This window comes from Panthera leo, chromosome E2 (genome assembly GCF_018350215.1).
Source record: "Panthera leo isolate Ple1 chromosome E2, P.leo_Ple1_pat1.1, whole genome shotgun sequence".
NCBI lineage: Eukaryota > Metazoa > Chordata > Mammalia > Carnivora > Felidae > Panthera > Panthera leo.
The window spans coordinates 1513691-1533564 of record NC_056693.1 but is presented as its reverse complement, the minus strand read 5'-3'; the positions used below and the strand labels follow the sequence as shown (position 1 = coordinate 1533564).

Here is a 19874-nt window from a genome sequence, read left to right as displayed (position 1 = left end):
AGATCATGACCTGAGCCGAAGTCATACGCTCAATCGACTGAGCCACCCAGGCGCCCCTTCTTCATGTCATTTTAGACATCTATTCTGCTCACTTTCCCTTGATCCTGATCTGTTTTACTTTATTTTCTCTGAGGCACGATGGGGATCATACAGCTGTGCAGTCTTCCCAGGTGAGTCTTAATCGTTTCCTCTGACTGGGTTTTTCACTTTTTTAAATCTCTTTGAGGGCTTTCTCCAGGTCCACCTCAGCAGTTTTCTAAGGGTTGACTTAGGTCTAAAACAAACAGTAAAGCCACACATTCAAGTTAAGCTCATGACAAACTGAAAAAACAAACATGGTTAAGGAATCTTACTGTTTAATGCTAGGAGAATGTGCCCAGCGTTGTTATAAAGAAAAGTGGGTGGAATTTACCAAAGGGATGAAGACGTATTCATGCAGGCACGTGTAATTTCACATCCTGCCCGTGGACTGACTTCCACTGTGCTCTCATCAGGTGGGGCACTTTGGACAATCTCCTTCCTTCGGGATTGTCCTTGAGGACAAATGTTGAACTATAGGAGATGATCATTGCTACCTCATAAAAAATTGTGCAGTTTTTAATACAAATACAACCATATTCTCCCTTTGAGCCCTCCTCAAAACCTCTGCAATGACCACAGGTCTAAGTTTGCATCTCCACTGAGGGCTGAAACCATTATGCCATGCTTTACCGCGTTTCATCAGCCGTGCACTTTGCAATGAGTCAGCAGTCACAATGCTTACAATTTTTTTAAATGCTTATTTTTGAGAAGGAGAGACCATGAGCGGGAAAAGAGAAGAGAGAAAGGGGGATAGAGGATCCAAAGCAGGCTCGGCTGACAGCAGTGAGCCTGATGTGGGGCTCGAGCTCATGGACTGTGACATCATGACCCAAGCTGAAGCTAGATCCCCAACTGACCGAGCCACTGAGGTGCCTCAATAGTTATAATTTTTTTTTTTTAATGTTTATTTTTGAGAGAGAGAGTGTGAGTGGGGAAGGGAAGAGAGAGAAAGAGACACAGAATCTGAACCAGGCTCTGAGCTGTCAGCACAGAGCCCAACACAGGGCTGGAACTCACAAAGCATGAGATCATGACCTGAGCTGAAGTCAGATGCTTAACCGACTGAGTCACCCAGGTTCTCTAGTTATAATTTTGTAATGACAGCATGTATAGTTTTCTATGACTTGGGAAAGAGAGTTGCCTCCCAAGGGCCCCTTCCTCCTCTGGCCTCTCTTAGGGGAGCTTATCTGCACAGTGGCTGTGGCTATGTCTATAGCTGAGCCCCTGGGTCTGTAAGGGTCGATGAAATACTCTACAGAGAATTTGTTTCCCCCCCTGGGAGCTCTGGTACCATGCAGTACGTTCAGACACTGGGCCCACGTTCGTCCCAAAGCTGTTGTGACTTGCTGTCTCAGTGATGAAGGACTGAGGTTTATCCCTCATCTCCCATTCCTTCCCATCTGGCCTTCACTTCCGCGCTCCATCAGCCCAGCTGCTACCTTGCTACCATGTGGACAAGAATGACGGGACCGCGTGCTTCAGTCGTGGCACGTCCTGTGGAGTTAGGACACGTGGGTGACTGAGACATGGGCCCTTCCCTTGAGCTCAGGTGAAAAGTATATTAAACAGGTGGAGTAAAGTAACTCTGGCTGTGACACCAAAGTGTCTGGGAGCCCCGGAAGCATGAGAGAGGGATTGAAACGTGGGGGTGAGAGGACAGGTGTGGAGGGGCAGGGTGGCACACAGGCTCAGAGCTTAGAGTTGTGATGGTTGGGATTCCAGCCTGTCTGCACCGTGACCATCGCCAGCCACATGACCTTGGTCCCGTTCCTTGTCCCTGGAGTTCCTGGTCTTTGTGCATAAAATGCGAAGGTGGACGTCGAACTAAAGTGCGCAGAGCCGAGCAGGCCCTGGAACGATGCAGGACCCTCAGGCGGGGTTGGAGTTGGAGGGCGTCTACAGAGGTGACAGCGTGTGTCAAGGCGCAAGACTGAGAGGTGTGGTCTAGAGGAGGGCTGCTGTGGCTGCGGTGGGAAGGGTGGTGGTCAGTGAGGTGGAGTGGGCGGGGCGACATGAGGCACTGGCTTTGTGGCCACTCATTTTGAACTGTCCATCAGACATCTAAGCGGGGACATCGGTATCTCACTGGATGTGCGCGCCTGGAGCTCAGGGGAGCATTTGGTCTACGGATACGTGGTGCCGGTGCCCGCCGGCACCGGAAGTGCCCACAGTGAGGCCTACTGGTGCGCTGCCACATGGGCTGTTGCGTGCTGGGAAATGTGCGACGCTCAGGAAGTGGGTTGGGGGGATGTCTTCTGCGCTCTGGGCGTGTGCTCAGTGATTTGTAGGAGGTTTAAGAAAGTGGAAGTTTGATCTGAATTGGATGTTATCAGGAAACGGGGTCGGTCCTATGATTGGATATCCTGAAATTTAAAAAAAATTTAAAAATATTTATTTAAATATTTTTGAGAGAGAGAGACAGAGAGTGCAAGCAGGGGAGGGGCAAAGACAGAGGGAGACACAGAATCCGAAGCAGGCTCCAGTCTTGGAGCTGTCAGCACAGACCCCCAGGCAGGGCTCGAACCCATGAACTGCGAGATCATGACCTAAGCAAACGGAGGACGCTTAACCAACTGAGCCATCCAGGCACCGCCCCACTACAATTTTTTTAATGCTTATTTATTTTGAGAGAATGTGAGCAAGTGAGGAGCAGAGAGAGAGGGAGAGAAAGTCCCAAGTAGGCTCCAAGCTGTCAGCACAGAGCCGGGCGCGGGGCTGGTACTCATGAACCATGAGATCATGACCTGAGCCAAAATCAAGAGTTTGGATGCTTAACTGAGTGAGCCAGCCAGGCGCCCCTGAAATATTTTATCTTCAAGGCGGGGGACGGGAGTGGCACTACAGCAGCTGGTGGACAGTGTAGCTGTCACTCAGGTCACACAGGAGAGGGTGGGCACCTGGTCATTTCCATTGTTTGCACAGGGTTCTTGTTTTTGTCCATGCTCTGGCATGGTGACGGCGTGGTTTTTGACCTTATCTCAGTCTGTCATGGTCACTGAGGTCAGTGTTCGGTGAACTTGCTCATGTCCAACAGGAGAATCCCAGAGTTTAGAGCGGAATGCCAGACCATAGCCTGGCCCCCAGGCCTATCCCTTTCCAATCATGACCCCTCCCGCGGCCAATTTCAACCTGTAATACAGATAGAAATTAGCCCCACACAGAGAGATCTAGGCAGAGGGAACGTTACACACAAAGCTGTGAGCGTGTGAGGATCCTGGGCACTGGAGAGAGTGGAAGTTCAGGGTGGGAGATCTGAGGCCAGGGCCTGGGGACTGGCCCCCCTGAGGGGCTGGTCAGAGACGCCTCGCACAGGAGGGAAGTTCTGAATGGGAACAGGCTGAGGGCACAGATATCCCGGTGGGGACATTGTTCTCAAGAGCCCAGCTGCTGGTGGGGCCGTAGTGGCGCTCAGAGGGCCCCTTAGACGTGACTGGGCTAGAGCGGAGCAAGGGACCTGGGGCCGGTGTGGGCGGTTGGTCAGGGGCACCCAGAGGCAGATGCAGGCAGGGCGCTCACACCACACAGTTTGAGCAGACTCCACAGCATCATCACACACACTACCCAAAAGTGTATTGACAGATGTGCACACCCAGGGACACACACGCAGGACACAACATCCTGTGCAGGTGCACACACAGATACCCACCAGAACACAGACACAGGCATATACCCAAAGGTAGACTTATTTATACAGCCACATTGATAGACACACGTGTCCAAATGGTCACTCATGTACAGATGTAGCCATCCAGACGGGCACGCACACACGATCTCACTCACTCACACAGACACACAGTCGCACAGACCTTCCCTAATGATAATCAGATCCACATCCATAGGGACGTGGTCATAAATGTGTAACATCTGCTTCTGCGAGAAGAGGGCATTTGGACTACATAAGTTCATTACAGACTTTACTGATATAAAGGATGTGCGATTTACAGATGATAATAATATATACAGTGGTCTCTATTGTAAGCCTCACATAGCCAATGGATTCTCAAAGAATGCTTCTGTTAATTTTTGCTTTAACTCCTTGATGTGTCAAGATTTGTACAAAGCTTCAACATATTTATGTATTGTAACCAAGCAAATCCAATTCTGCGGGTATACCCAATAGAAATGAGGGCATTTTTCCTCCAAAATATACACAGTTGACCATTGAACGCCACAGATTTGAACTACATGGGTCCATTTATACACGGGGTTGTTGTTTGTATGAAACAGTACCGTACTATGAATGTATGTATTTTCTCTTCTTTATGATTTTCTTAATACCATTTTCATTTCTCTAGCCATATAAAATATGTGCTAACCAACTGTTTATGTTCTCAGTAAGGCTTCCTGTCCGTAGCAGACTATTATTTTAGTTAAGTTTTTGGAGAGTCCAAAGTTATATGCGGATTTTCAACGGACCAAGTGTCAGCACACCCAGCCCCCGTGTCGTTCAAGGGTCAGCTGTAGGATTATAGGCTTATAAGCAACTTGATTGATCATAAGCAAGAACCCAAAACAACCCACAGAGCTATCAATGGGGACATGCCTAAATAAATTATACGGTCACAGAATGGAAGAAAACACAGCAATGAAAACTACTGCTTCATGCCACGTGGATGAATCTCTTAGAAAAAGAAGTGGGTGACACTGATACAAGTCAGAGACAAATCAGTATGGGCTGTAACCTCAGCTAGAAAGGTTAAAAAAACAACAACAGTGAATCTAATATATTGTGAAAAAGGACAGTAATGGTCACGTTTGTGCAGGGCTCTGTTCTAGGACATGCACGGGTGAGGTTTAGTGGATGTTGACAGGCAAATACTCATGAAGCCATGCTCTTAACATTTGTCCACTTCATCTTATTGAAATTACGCATATAGAAAAAAAGAGAAATAAAATAAGTACCAGTGCACACCCCACAGAATAAAAAAGCACAGCAAAATTAGAATTCCTATATGAACCTCACAGATTGCAAATCCCATTTTACACCTCAGAGGAATCCTTTATCCAGAAATTTTGCTTTACTAATTCTCTTTCTTTTTAATTCATGGTTTGACACCTTACAAATGTCACTAATCACAGATACATTTTATGCTTGTTGTGAAATCCATATGAATGAAATCATTAGTGTGCTTTTCTCTACTATGGATTTTTTTTTCTTTTAGTATTTGCAAGATGAATGTATCACTTGTGAATCATCCGAATGTATCACTTGTTAATTATCCTTTATTTATAATATATGTATTTTAAACTATTCATGTACCTATAGAATTTTATTAAACACATCACTCAAGAATATGTGGGGATGTCATTTAGTCAAAATATTTACACTTTTTATTATCTTTATGTTACATGGTTATTTAGTATTTTATAACTTAATTTCCAAACATGCCTTTTAATATTTTCCATTTACCTCTGTTGTTGATTGATGTCTTGATTGTTTCCTTGTCTTATTTCACTCCATACAAATCAAAGATACTTTTCATGGTTGTCTATACTGTAAACATTCAGTTTGTACTAAATATAAACATCCTTTACTTGTATGTAAATGTATGTGTCAGGCCAGATTTGTCACTCTTGATGTGTGGATCCATGAGAACCTTAACAATTTTATATTGGCTGTTTCTACTAATTTCTGAGATGGCTGATATAAAAATGCCTGATACATTTGTGGACTGGTATCTTTATCCTTGTTATTCTCAAACTGGCTTTATGTAATTTAAGTCAGTATCATAAGTTACATACATATTCTGTTATATCTTCTTGGTGATGCTTTCTCACTTAAAATTATTTCTTTCTGATATAAATACATGTTAAGCATGTGTTTGTGTCTTATTTTGTAATAATTATAACAGGTATATTTTTCAAAACCTGTTTCATATATTTATATTTTAGATGTGTCCCTTGTATCCATGTTATTGTTGAATATTTTTAATATATCAAAAATTACTGGCTGATGATCTGAGCATTTACTCCATACTCATTTCATGAGATGGCTCATATATATTTAGGTTTAAATACATTCTCCGTGGATATGTGTGTGCTTTTCTTTGCCTCACTTGTTCTGTACATTTCCTTTTAAAAACTTTCTGTTGAGGGGCACCTGGGTGGCTCAGTCAGCTAAGCCTCCAACTTTGGCTCAGGTCGTGATCTCACAGTTTGTGAGTTCAAGCCCTACATCAAGCCCTCCCTGCTTGGGAGTCTCTCTCTCTGCCCTGCCCCACTTGCACGCATGCATGTGCATGCACTCTCTCTTTCTCTCTCAAAATAAATAAATTAATTAAAAAATAAAAACTTGCTATTGGTTATTTCTGTACATTTCAATTTTTCCTTCTTCATATTTGTGGGGTGGATACACTGATTCTGTTTATTAGTGTTTAAGCTGAAAATGACAATGCACTTATTTAACACAATAAAATAGAGATAAAATCTTTGCTCTCCTGAAAAATATAAGATTTAAATATTAATTTGTTTATCTCAGTTTATGTGCTATTGAGTCTATACATGGTAATCCATCACTCTGTCTTCAAAAAGGAAATATTAATGTCTTATACAGAGAATGTTTGTATTAATCTACAAACACACCCCTCTCATAGATCCTCATTCCTTCTACCATCACAGACCATTCATCTGGGATCACTTTCCTTCAATCTTAAATAGAATCTTTAAAGTGTTCTTTATGTCAGTTTTTTTTTTCATTAAATTTCTCATGTTTGGTCTCAAATAGTCTTATACTGTTTCTTTGAAGATGCATTTGTTGTATATAGAAACTTGGTGGTGGTTATCTCTCCCACAGTTTCAGTATGTCCTTCTATTGTGTTCTGGACACTAATATCATACTGGGTGTAAGTGGAGACATTGTGTGTATAAGCCATATATAAACATATATAGCTCTGAGAGACAGTATTTGGACCTGAGTTGCATAAGACTTCACCCAACGATCCTAACATTGAGATGCAATCAGTGAATGGATGAGGTTTTAATTTTGGTTGTCACATTAACAAGGGCGTAAGAGGGTAAAATGTAGATGATGGATAATAAAATGGGCATCAGTGATCAAATTGATGGATTGTGCTAGAAATGGTCTAGGTGTTCACCAATACTATTCTTTTGGACTCCTGAGAGGAAAAGTATGTCCTCGCTTCCCTTACACTTAACTTAGGACCATGTTAGTGCTAGGTATGCCATTCAACTTGTTTTGAAGTCAATGAGGAAGCACCTTCACCTTTGGCTACTTGAGCTTAACAGGCCAGCTGCTCTGTTTATTATTAAGCTTCCTGGACATTCCGGACTCAACTCCCTGGAGGCCAAAGTAATCCACCTCACTGATATTTCTGCCAAATAGTTCTCTCAAGGAGACCCAAGAGCCAAACCTCTGTCATCGTCGAAAAGAATGTTCTCGCACATGATAATTTGGAAGAATTGACCAGAGACACCCAACAATTGGCCCCCCAAAAGTAAAAACAACATTGGAAATTTAATAATTGTTGATCTGATAAAAAGAGAATTCTTATTTGGACTAAATGACAATATGGCCCTACCAGAAATTCTAAAATTCTCACCATTTACCAATGTACAACTATTGGTCTACTGACAAAATGATAGTGTTTATGAAACAATATTGGTGAGGAAATATTAATGAGGCCACAAAAGTGCCTACTTCACTTGTCCTGTTTGTCCAGTGGTACAAGGAAAGGTGTTCATACTGCTCCCAGACACTTTGAACTGCCCAATGGAACATTTGAGGTTTGGCAAATGAATTTCATACAGCTTTCCCTGTCTCGTGGATATAAATGTGTTTTAGTCATGGTTTATACGTTGTCTCACTGGACCAAAGCTTTCCCTTGTAGACAGGCCACTGCTTCTTCTGTGGCTAAAACTCTGTTAGAAAAGATTATCACTACCTGAGAAACACCTCTCAAACATCATGGTGGTTGGCTAACCCATTTTACCCATAACGTGCTTCAACAGTTCTGTTTGGCTGGTTTTATACTTTGATTGTGTGTGTCATCCTCAGTCCTCAGGGTTAGTTGAACACACTAATGGCACTGGTAAGACTCAACAGGCAAAATGTGTAGAGATCTTCGATATACATTGTTCAAAAATATTGCCATCAGTCCTAATTCTCAGATCTCCCACTGTCCATAGATTCTCACCCTTTGGGATAGTCACGGGACTTCTAGTGCACTTGGCCCTGCCTCCTCCGACCCACAGTTGATAAAGTAGATATCCTTCAAAATCGTAAAGGCCTAATTGCTCACTAAAGGCACCGAGGGACAAAAGGCCACTGAATTAAGAAAAAACTGACTCTTGATCAGCAATGCTTTCCGAGAAGGATCCTGATCAAAAGGGAGGAATGGGAAAATGAATAAAGGACAACTTCACTAAAATGGAGTTGGGATGGCCAAAAGGAGGAACTCTCACCCAGTACTACTGGAAATCAAGAATTCCAATTACCAAGACCAACAGAAGAATCGACAGGGAAGAATCATTAACTACAGACCCTAACAGGAAAAGATGTGCACTGCATTTCCTACAAGAAATTGACCACCCCAGCAACTCAAACAAAGAGAAACCACATTCACCCTGAACTCTTGCTTTTCTCCAGTGGACTTGCGTTCAAAACAATCCTTCCCAACTTCCTCTTTCTTCTCCATAAATAAGTTCCTTACTTTTGTTTGCTGAACTAGTCTATGGTTTTTGCAATAGATTACTTGTCCTGAATTGCAATTCTCTGCTCTTTCAGAAGAAACCCATTTTTGCTAGCAAAATAACTGATTTGTTTTTAAGGTCTGCCATATGAAACCATGTTAAGTCCACACCTACTTAAGCCTAAGAGCAATTAGTCTTGATAGTCCTAACTTTTGAATCATATGGCCTGTAGGAATGTGTCCCTTGCACAACAGACCTACCTGTGCTTTGTGAAACCTTCCTATATAAGTTTTTTTTTTAATAAAATGCACCTCAGGGCACCTGGATTGCTCAGTCGGTTAAGCGTTGGACTTCGGCTCAGGTCATGATCTCCTGGTTCATGAGTTCAAGCCCCATGTTGGGCTCTGTACTGACAGCTTGGAGCCTGGAGCCTGCCTCTGATCTGTGTCTCCCTCTCTCTCTGCCCCTCCCCTACTCGTACTCTGTCTCTCTCAAGAATAAATAAGCATTAAAAAAAATTAAAAATTTTAAAAATTAAATGCACCTAATGGTATACACATGTGCTTTATGCAAAAATTGTCACCGTTATTTATGATGCTGCTTGCTGACTCAGAGTGGTTGTATTTTGTGTTTGAAAACAAATCACCAGTGATTCTGCAAAGAGGGGTCCCTGACACCCTCCTACATCAGTATATGTACCAACCTTGTGATGATAACAATAGTAACAATAAGAGCCTGTATTTAGCGCTAGGCCCTGTGTTAAGCACTTATCATCTCATTTTCCGTGAAGTAGGTTGTAGTACTTTCCCATTTTAGTTATTAAATCTTGGGGGAAGGAGGGAGGTCATAAAAAGAGTTCCACTTCTCCAGGTTACGCTAGGGCCCCTCCCCCAGGTATTATATATCAGAAGGTGTCTTTTGGGTCCGATAACTTTGATTTTCAGTAAATTCACAGGTGATGATGTTACCGCCGTCTCAGGGATTTAAATTTGGGAATTAACGAATTGGAGTAACATTTAATGGTACTACACAAAGTCCCCACCAGCGGGACATATCCACTGTTCAATTTAAATCTCAGTCCCCAAAGCTGAGAGGTGAAACAGCTCCCCCAGTATTAAAGACTGGATCACGCGCTGGAGACCTCTGAGGACATGACTTTGCCCCAGGTGACCACAGAAATATGGGTGCGTCGCCTTTAAGAGGAGCTTTGGCACTCCGGGACCCTCTTTCTCCCGCATCTTTCTCCTCCTCGAGGCCTCCGCCTCCGGCGGCCAGGCGGTTGCCGGGAAGACCGGGAAAGATGCCCACTGTCTGGTTGGATGCAGGGCTCCAACTACATTACCCAGAAGTCTGTGCCGCCGCATCGGCGTTGTGCTCAAGACAGCCCGGAAGATGGGCGTTTCCCGCCGCCCGGAGCGGCTGAGGCGGGACTTCCGGCGTCGCCGGCGTGACGTCTTTTGCCTGTGCCGGGACTCTCCACACGGGCCGTTGAGGCCCCGAGTCTGGGGCGGGGCCGGCTTCCCGCGCGGCTCTTCGGAACCGAGCCCGGAAGGACGGTACCGTACGCGCCTTTGTTACTCTCCATGAGCCCCGTCGTGGGACCGGCGGCCTTGCGCGGAGGTGTCGGCTGGAGCTGGGCCCTTCCCGGGGCCTTCGCACACGCGCGCTGCCCTCGGACGCCCCGGCCGCGGTACCCTGAGCTGTGCGCGTTTGTACCCGGGGGAGACGGGCTGGGAGCGCGACAGTCGGCTCGCGGGCACCGTGCCTAGTGGAGCTTTGGGGTTCCGGCTGAGCCCGCAGGGCCTGCCCGCTTTGCCCGCTTCTCGCCACCCCGTTCTGCTCACGGGATCCCATGGAGGCTGCGGCGCGGACAGACGGGGCTCAGGTGAGCGGAGGGGCGGCTTGTTCTAGGACCTTCCTCACTTGGCCTTCATCGCTCCCTCTGAGTGCAAAGGCGGCGGAGGGCACTCACTCCCCGCGGGTATGTGCCGAGGTTCCGGGTATCAGTATCGGTGGGATGAGGTGTGCAAGGGTTTCCAAGGCGCTGGCACAAATACTTGGAGGTGGAAGTGAGTTAGGAGTGTCCCGGGAACCGTAGGTCCCTCTTAATCGGGTCAGAGCGGACGGCAGGTGGTCAGGGGTCGGGCCTGGAGTGGCCGCCTGAGGAGCTGGGCCTCTGTTCCAAGGGTGGTGAAAGACGTGGCAGATTTGGAGCAGGAGAGGTGACCCGACCCAGATCTTAACGGGCTCCCTTTGGCTGCTCTCTGGCTGAGAACAGAGCATGGGCATGAGTGGGGAGCCTACCAGTAGTCTGTGAGTGTTGCCGGCAGCTGGCCCAGGGAGGCGGCGGTGGAAGTGAGAGATGGTGGTGGATTTTGTATCTGGGCCTTTTGTTTTAGGTAATTATGTATTTTTGAGAGAGAGGTTGAATGCACAAGCAGGGGAGGGACAGAGAGAGAGAATCCCAAGGAGGAGCAGGCTCCTCGGTCTCTGGTCTCAGCCCAGAGCCCGATCTCACAAACCGTGAGATAGTGACCTGAGCCGAAATCGGGAGTCTGTCACTTAACTGCCTGAGCCACCCAGGCACCCGTTGTATCTGTTTTTTTAACCAGAGTGACCAGATTTTCTTGTGTGAAGGGTGAATAAGAGAAAGGAACGAATTGTGGATTACTCTAAGGTTTTTGGTTTTGTTTTGTGCTTTCTTTACCTGGTAGAATGACGGAGATGCCATCAACTGAGATAGGGAAGCTGATAGCAGGAGTAATTTTCGGTGGTAATATTGGGAGTTAGGCTGTTGTCATGTTTCGCCTAAGAAGTCCCAGAAACTCCTTAGTTGAGACATCGAGCTGGATGTGGGTTTTAGTTCTGGGGAAGGGTACTGGTTGAAGAAGTTCAAGAGGTGGCGGCCGGTATGTTGAATGCGGTGGAGCTACGGGTTAAGTTTAGGAGGGAGTATCTTCAGGTCATGGTGGCAATGCGGTTAATAACAAGAAAAGTTGAAACTTGGGACTGAGGACTGGGTCTCTCGCTTAGGCGCTGGGTGACAGTGTACCTGTCACAAAGATACATGAGCACTTCCTGGACACCACGTGCAGAGCAGCATGGGGTGGGAGGCGGTTTGCCCTGTGGGTGCATATGGTGTGATCCAGAAAGTTGGTAGTGGAAGTGGCAGTCCCAGATGGGGAGAAGGGGTGGTTCAAAGAGTGACGTACATGTGAGGAGAAGAGTGAAGTGATGGCATGAAGGTTGTGTCTGGGACGCATGGTCTGAAGGACACCGGGAGAACTGGCCAGCACGAATGTTTGGCGCCCTTCGTGCCGGACCCAGAGCTTACCCAGTACCCACCTGCCCGCCTGCCTGGCTCTGCTCTGCACCCAGTGCTCAGAGGGACGTGAGAAGAGAGCAGGCGCTAGTGGCGCCAAGACCTGGTGTCTCCTCTGATTCGGGAGCTGGGAGGAGAGGGACCGGGGTGGTCGTGTGAGTGGATTGACTGGGGAGTCCTCTTGCCTGTGGCTCAACTGTCCCCCCATCACGACAGGGCTGTGTGACCTTTGAGGATGTGTTCGTGTACTTCTCCCGGGAGGAGTGGGAGCTCCTTGAGGAGGCTCAGAGACTCCTGTACCGTGATGTGATGCTGGAGAACTTTGCACTTGTGGCCTCATTGGGTAAGTCCCTGTTTTATCTGTGAGTATATAGCAAATTACCCCAAAACTTAGTGTCTTAAAACAGTAAAAATTCACTATTTCAGTTTCAGTGCATCAGGAATCTGGTCACAGCTTTCCTGGATGCTTTTTGCTTAGGCTCTCTTACGAGGTTTCAGTGAAGGAGTCAGCCAGGGCTGCGTTCTCATCCGAAAGCCAGTCTCTGGAAGAATCCACTTACAGGCTCACTCATGTGATTGTTCCCAAGAATTAGTTTCTTGTGGCTTATTGAACGTGGGAATTAGTTCCCCTGGCTGTTGACCTACAGCCTCCCTCAGTTCTCTGTCCCGGTGGCCTTTCTGTGCTGTGCCTTGTAACATGGAAGCTGCCTCCTCTCTGAGCAAGTGAGCAGAGAGTACCCAAGATGGAATCCATCCTTTTTCCAACCTGACCTTGAAAGTGACATCCCCTTATTCTGTTCCTTAGAAAATGGGTTGGTCAGTCTAACCTACAGTCCAAGGAAGAGGCTCACACAGGAGGCAGCCATTCTTAGGGCCGTCTTAGAGGCTGCCTTCCACAGGCCCTCACATTCACTCCGGTGTCCCTGGGGTTTGGTTCCCCTGTTTCCTAGAGGCATCTCTTTCTGTCCAGCCACCTCAGTGACTCCCTCCCCTGTTTGGGTCCCAGAATAGGTGCTGTGGGTGCCGGGGCTGGGCCACGTGCAGTGTCCCCTCCCCTGCTGAACACTTCCAACACTTTTTGCTCAAAGTCTTGCAGGAACAGGTTAGAGGTTCAGGGCCTTTTTAGTCTGCTCAACAGATTCAACATGGCTGTGTGCTTCCTGGCCAGGTATCTGTCCAGATCGACGGTACCTTGGTGTCCCAGGTTCTGCCCTTGCCATCCAGCTGACGTTTCCTGGGGCCTGAGTATGCCAGGAATTACAGGCACTGACATGGTCACCGCTCATGAACGTCTCAGGGCTGCTCTGGCAAATCTTTCTTCAAGGATTTCCATTTTTAACATTCCATTTTCTTTCTTTTTTTTTCGAGTTTATTTTTATTTTTTGAGAGAGAGATAGAGAACAGGCAGGGGAGGGGCAGAGAGAAAGAGAGGGAGACAGAATCCCAAGCAGGGTCTACACTGTCAGCACAGAGCCCAGTGCAGGGCTTGAACTCATGAACCACGAGATCGTGACCCTAGCTGAAATCAAGAGTCAAAGGCTCAACTGACTGAGCCACCCAGGCACCCCTAACGTTTCATTTTCTTCTCTGTGAGGTGGGTCTACCTGGGCCACTCATGTGCCCTGGGTTTTCTTTACAACTTCATCTTCCAGATCCCATGTAGTTGCCCATGGGGAGAGGGGGAGAAAGCCCTGGTGTCTGACGGGGCTGACCTGACTCTAGCCACAGTGAGCGAGACCCAGAGAGGGCCTGGCCCTGCAGACTGAGGACCGGAGGAGAGCCATGTCAGTGCTGGGTTCGGGTCAGACTTGCAGCCTACTTCGTGTTCACCAGTGTTTTCTTGCCAGGGCCTATAGCGCTACCTCCTTTCTGCCTTGCCTTCCCCACTCCTGGCACTTTGTGCACTTGTCTCTTCTCTTCTGTCTTCCAGCCCTGACTGTTTCCTCCTTTCTCTGGTGTCCGTGTCTCATTCTTCTCTGTTCCCTCTGCCACACTCTGCAACACTGGCTGCTTTAATGTGCAGTGAGTTGTGCACATCTCCTTAAACAGTCCTGAAGAAGCAGCTACTCACCACAGTCAGATTTTCCTGGGTCTGGACCCAGCCTTCTGCGCAGAGCCCTCCTGGCACCAGCCGCCAAGGCCCTGCTCCGTGGAGGAGTGAGCTGGAGACCTCTCCTCTGCTCCCTTTACCATGCACCACCGTCATGCCTGCTACCCATTCTTTCTCCTTACTGTGACTGCTAGAGGCCCAGGACCGACACTGGGCCTGCTGGCTCCCTTGTGCCAGCGGCAAGTCGGGGCACTCGTTCTTTGGTGCGTCACACACATGGATGTGATGCGGCCGCTGCTGTCCACCAAAGCCCACGTGTACCTCACCGGCCTCTTTTCGCTTTCAGATTGTTGGCGTGAAGCAGACAACGAGGAGACGCCTGAGCAGAACGTTTTTGTCGGCGTGTCGCAGCTCAGGACTCCCGAGTCAGGTCCGTTCATCCAGAAAGCCCACCCGTGTGAGGTGTGTGATCCACTCTTAAGAGACATTTTGAACTTGGTGGAATGCCAGGGATCACCCCCCTTGCAGAAGCCGTACACGCGTGGCCCGTGTGGGAGAGGATTCTTACTCAGTGCGGACTTTTACCGGCACCAGAAGCGATGCAGTGGAGAGGATCTCTTTGGAGGGGACGCTGATGGGGCCTCATACGTGAAGAGCTATGCAGTCCACGTGCCAGGGAAACCCTGTACTTGCAGGGAGGAGGGGATGGACTTTCTGGGCAGCTCTGGCCTCTTCCAGTGCCCTACCACCAGCAATGGGATGATTCCATACAAAAGGACTGAGTGCATGGAATCTTTCCCAGCCGGTTCCAGTGTCGGCCGCCAGCAGACAGACCATGATGGACTGGTGCTCTTCAGTTGCACCGACAGCGAGAAAGCCTTCCTGAACACCTTTACTCTCCTCGGCAGCCAGGTAAGTCAGACTGAAGTAAGACCCTTTCGATGCCCGCCATGTGGAAATATGTCCAAGGAGAAATCAGCTCTTATCAATCACAGAAAAATTCACAGCGGAGAAGCATCGCATGTGTGTAAAGAGTGTGGAAAGGCCTTCATTCACCTGTCTCACCTAAAAATGCACCAGAAATTTCACACTGGAAAAAGACATTACACATGCAGTGAGTGCGGGAAGGCCTTCAGCCGCAAAGACACACTTGTTCAGCACCAGAGAGTCCACACTGGAGAAAGGTCTTACGACTGCAGTGAGTGTGGAAAAGCCTATAGTAGAAGCTCCCACCTTGTTCAGCACCAGAGAATTCACACCGGAGAAAGACCTTACAAGTGCAGTGAGTGTGGAAAAGCCTTCAGCCGGAAAGACACACTTGTGCAACACCAGAGGTTTCACACTGGAGAGAGGCCTTACGAGTGCAGTGAGTGTGGGAAGTTCTTTAGCCAAAGCTCCCACCTTATCGAGCACTGGAGAATTCACACTGGGGCAAGGCCTTATGAATGCATCGAATGTGGGAAGTTTTTTAGCCATAACTCAAGCCTCATCAAACATCGGAGAGTCCACACGGGAGCAAGGTCTTACGTGTGCAGCAAATGTGGGAAAGCTTTCAGCTGCAAAGACACACTTGTTCAGCACCAGATAATTCACACTGGAGCCAGGCCTTATGAGTGCAGCGAGTGTGGGAAAGCCTTTAGCCGTAAAGACACACTTGTGCAGCACCAGAAAATCCACACCGGAGAAAGGCCTTATGAGTGCGGTGAATGTGGGAAATTTTTTAGCCATAGTTCCAACCTTATTGTACACCAGAGAATCCACACTGGAGCGAAGCCTTATGAGTGCACGGAATGTGGAAAGTGCTTCAGCCACAATTCCAGCCTCATTCTACACCAGAGAGTTCACACCGGTGCAAGGCCTTACGTGTGCAGCGAATGTGGAAAAGCCTACATCAGCAGCTCCCACCTTGTTCAGCACAAGAAAGTTCACACTGGAGCCAGACCTTACGAGTGCAGCGAATGTGGGAAATTCTTCAGCCGAAACTCTAGCCTCATTCTCCACCAGAGGGTTCACACTGGAGAAAAGCCTTACGTGTGCAGCGAATGCGGGAAAGCCTACAGCAGAAGTTCCCATCTTGTCCGGCACCAGAGGGTTCACACTGGAGAAAAGCCTCACGAATGCAACAGTTTCGGGGCTCCTTCAGCTACACCTCTTAAACTTGTTTAGCGTGAGAAAGTTCACACTGGAGAAAGGCCTTATGAATGCAGAAAATGTGCGCTCTCCTTGTTCGACCTAATAGGACTCACACCAGAGAAAATCTCTGTGAGTACCCTTTGGGAGGGAACCATCAGCCATCATTCGTACGTGTATCATGAGGACGTTCCCGATAAGAAGCGTGTAGGTGGGAAGCTTTCATGAGGTACACTGCACTTTGTAGACTACCCAGGGCTCTTGACAGAGTTCTGTCACTGCCAGTGCCTGTGGCGGAAGCCATCTCTTTGCTGCCAGCTGTCAAGGTCCCACAGTGAGTGTCAGTCACTCTGATATGCTCAGGGAACCCAGACCCCTGGGCTCTCTCTCCTGTTCCCTGGAGGGAATCATGAGTGTTCTGAGCCCTGCGAGGTGCTCACTTCCTCCCCCATGGCTGGATTCTGAGTGGACGTGATCCAGCTCTGGCGAAAAGGATTTGAACTGGAGTCTGCGGGGGATTTCCAGACAGGATTTCTCTTCATGAGCAATGTTGACTGTAAACACAATAACCAGGACTCCTTCGTCTTGCTTCCACATCAGCTGACTTTAGAACTGCTTGCCTCACGCTGCTCTCATCTGCAGTGATCCTCGTATGTGTGTGTGTTGGGGGAGGGGGGTCTCTTTACTGTGTGCAATGGATTGAGAAAAAGTTGGGTTCTTCCAACATGAAGGGAGGAACACCTTTTGTCGGCACCAACTTTATGTGCCTCAGAAGGGTCAACAGGATGGCAGAGAAAAATCTCAGTCTCGGCCTGATTTCCATCGTTGCCCAAGGCTTTGCTAGAAAAGAGTGAAGAGCTTTGGGTGCCTCATCTTGTGGCCTGGAAGGCAAGTTTCCTGTGAGCCCAGAGTTCATTTTGAGGAGGGCATAGTTGGTGTGATAATCCCCAGGGCTTCTGGAAACCATACGAAGTGGGTCTCTTGTTTCTAGGGAATTTCGCATATTCCCCAGGACTTTTCAGGGATTTCTGTCTCCTGGATCAGCCAGTCCCTGATGTCCCTGATATCCAGAATCCCACAGGCAAAGTGTTCTTGCCTGGAAGGCCCACAGGGCAAGGCGGGGATCAAAACAGGTACAGAAACACTGAGATAATGGAGTGGAGGTGAATGTGGCAAATGAGAGGATATGTATCTCTTCTCCAGGAGGCATCTACAGATGCCCATATGATTGTTGAGGGATGAGAGTGTATAGAACTTCTTAGGATCTTCAGACATCTGTATCTCCTGTGGCCAAGGCTACTGTCAGTGTCTAAAGGTTTGTGGATTCCTGTACCTCCCTGGGCTGTTGAGGTTGTGGCCATCACTACACAGGCAGGAACCTCAGCACTGACAAAGGAGAGCTCCAAGGATAGGGCTTCTCTGACTCAGCTGGCACTCCTAGTGCCTGAAGTGGGACGTGGATTTCACCGCTCTCCAGTTTTTGCTGACATTGAGGCAGGGCTCATCCTCCTAAACTGGGGAGAGGGATGTGGTAGAACCAAAATAGTTGTCAGATGTGACTTTCCGAGAGGGACAGTCAATATGAACTTTATGGGGAACACTTAATTCTCAAAAACTTTGTTGAGGTATGATTGACATGAAATAAACTGCACATATTAAAGTATGAAATGTGTTTCAGCATGTGTATGTACCTATGAAACCATCACCGCAGTCAAGATAATGAACATACTCAACACAACCCCAACATCCCTTGTATCCCTTTATAATCCTTTTATCGCAGTCTTTTTAATACCCTTTTCCACAATTCGTAGGGAACAGCAAGCATTTTCTAGAATTTTATCCTATCCTATGGTATATACTTCCTGGGAGTGGGGACTCTAGCCCTTGTCACTATCCATAACTATTTGGGGATTAATCCATCTCATTGTGTGTATCAATAGTTCGTTCATTTGTATTCAGTATTATTCCACTGTATGCATATACCACAGTTGGTTTTTATCCATTCAGCTAGTAATGGGTGTTTGGGTTGTTTCCAGTTTGGGGCCGTTACAAATAAAGCTGCTCTAAGATGTGTACAAGTTATCGGTTAATAACATTTCATTAGATAGATATAGCACAGTTTACTCTCCTACCGAAGGACTTCCTGGTTGCTTCCAAGTTTGACAATTATGAGAAGCCTGCAATATGTATTCGTGTGTAGGTTTTGTGTGGATGTAAGTTTCTAGTTCTTGGGTTCAAGCCAAGGAGTGTGATTTCCTGGATCATACAATGAGAGTATGTTTAGATTTGTAAGAAACAGTCTTCCAAAGTGGCTGCCCCATTTTGCACCCCCACCAGCAATGAATGAGCGTTTCTGCTGCTCCGCGTCCTCATCAGCATCTGGTGGTGTCAGTGTTTTGGAATTCATCCATTCTAGCAGGTGTGTAATGGTGTGGCGTTGTTGCTTTCATGTGGAATTCCTTAATGACGTGTAAGTATCGTTTTCATATTCCTTTAACACTGTTTTTTGCCGAGCAGAATTTTAATCAAGTCCAAATCACCCAGTTTTTCTTTCAAGGATTGTCTTTTTAGTGTTGTATAAAAAGGCATTGCCAAATCCAAGATTCAGTGTCCAGTGTTATCATCATATAGGTGTTCTGTGGCTTTGTGTTTTGCATTTAGGTCTGTTATCCATTTTGAGAAAATATTTGTGCAAGTATAAATTCTATATCTCGATCATTTTCTTAAACATCAGGATGTCTAGGGGCTCCTGGCTGGCTCGGTCGATTAAGCATCCCACTTTGGCTCGGGTCATGATTTTGCGGTTCATGGGTTCAGGCCCTGCGTCGGGCTCTGTGCTGACAGCTCAGAGCCTGGAGCCTGCTTCCTATTCTGTGTCTCTGTCTCTTTCTCTGCCCCTCTCCCGCTCGTGCGCGTGCTCTCTTTCTCTCTCTCTCAAAAATAAACAAACATTAAAAAAAAGAAGATATCTAGTAGTTCCAGCACCATTTGGTGAAAAGACTACCCTTTTTCTACTGAATTGCCTTTGTTCCTCTTTCAACAATCAGTTGACTGTGTTTCTGCTGATCTGTTTCTAGACTCTCTTCCAATTTTTTTCCATCCATTAAGAGAATCATGTGGGCATGGGGTGGGTTCTTTGGGGGAAGGGTCTTGTTCATATGGTACAATCCATTCATTGATATTCAGATGTCAAACTAACCTTGCATTTCCTGGGACAAATCCCACCTGGTCATGATGTACAGTCCTTTGTATTCGTTACCACATCAGTTTTCTGATACTTTGTTAATGTATTTTGCATCTATATTGATGAGAGATAAAGTTTGGAGATTTCTTGTCATAGCTCTTTGTGACTTTGCTATCAGAGGAATCCTGATCTCGTAGAAAAATATGGGAATGTTGTCTCCTTTATTTTCTGGAAGAATGGAAGAGTTTTTGAAAGATTAGGGATATTTCTTTAACTATTTGCTAGAATTCCTTAGTGAAGGCACTTGAGCCTGCAGTTTTCTTTTGGGAAGACTTCCAGTCGATTTCAGTCAAAATTTACTTAGTATAGTCCTATATAGATTTTCTACTTGTGTCAGTTTGGGATAATTGGCGTCCTTTTAGGAATTCTTCCATTTCAATTAAATTGTCATAAGTTGG

At 46.9% G+C, this 19874-nt stretch overlaps 1 protein-coding gene across 1 annotated transcript; it reads left to right on the top strand.

Moving 5' to 3' along the window:
- The first annotated feature begins 10210 nt into the window (after positions 1-10210).
- ZNF304 (zinc finger protein 304) lies at positions 10211-18292 on the top strand. Its single transcript, XM_042917711.1, has 3 exons — positions 10211-10615; positions 12269-12395; positions 14449-18292. The coding sequence occupies exons 1-3, from the start codon at positions 10583-10585 to the stop codon at positions 16266-16268; spliced, it is 1980 nt and encodes a 659-aa protein (XP_042773645.1). The 5' UTR covers positions 10211-10582; the 3' UTR covers positions 16269-18292.
- Positions 18293-19874: the final 1582 nt, after the last annotated feature.

What these genes read in the sequence shown, in the direction of transcription:
- ZNF304 (XM_042917711.1), top strand. Translation starts at nt 10,583, where the DNA reads ATGGAGGCTGCGGCGCGGACAGACGGGGCTCAG. An exon ending in CGCGGACAGACGGGGCTCAG is followed by an intron (nt 10,616 to 12,268) that starts GTGAGCGGAGGG and finishes CCATCACGACAG; the next exon opens with GGCTGTGTGACCTTTGAGGA. An exon ending in TGCACTTGTGGCCTCATTGG is followed by an intron (nt 12,396 to 14,448) that starts GTAAGTCCCTGT and finishes TTTCGCTTTCAG; the next exon opens with ATTGTTGGCGTGAAGCAGAC.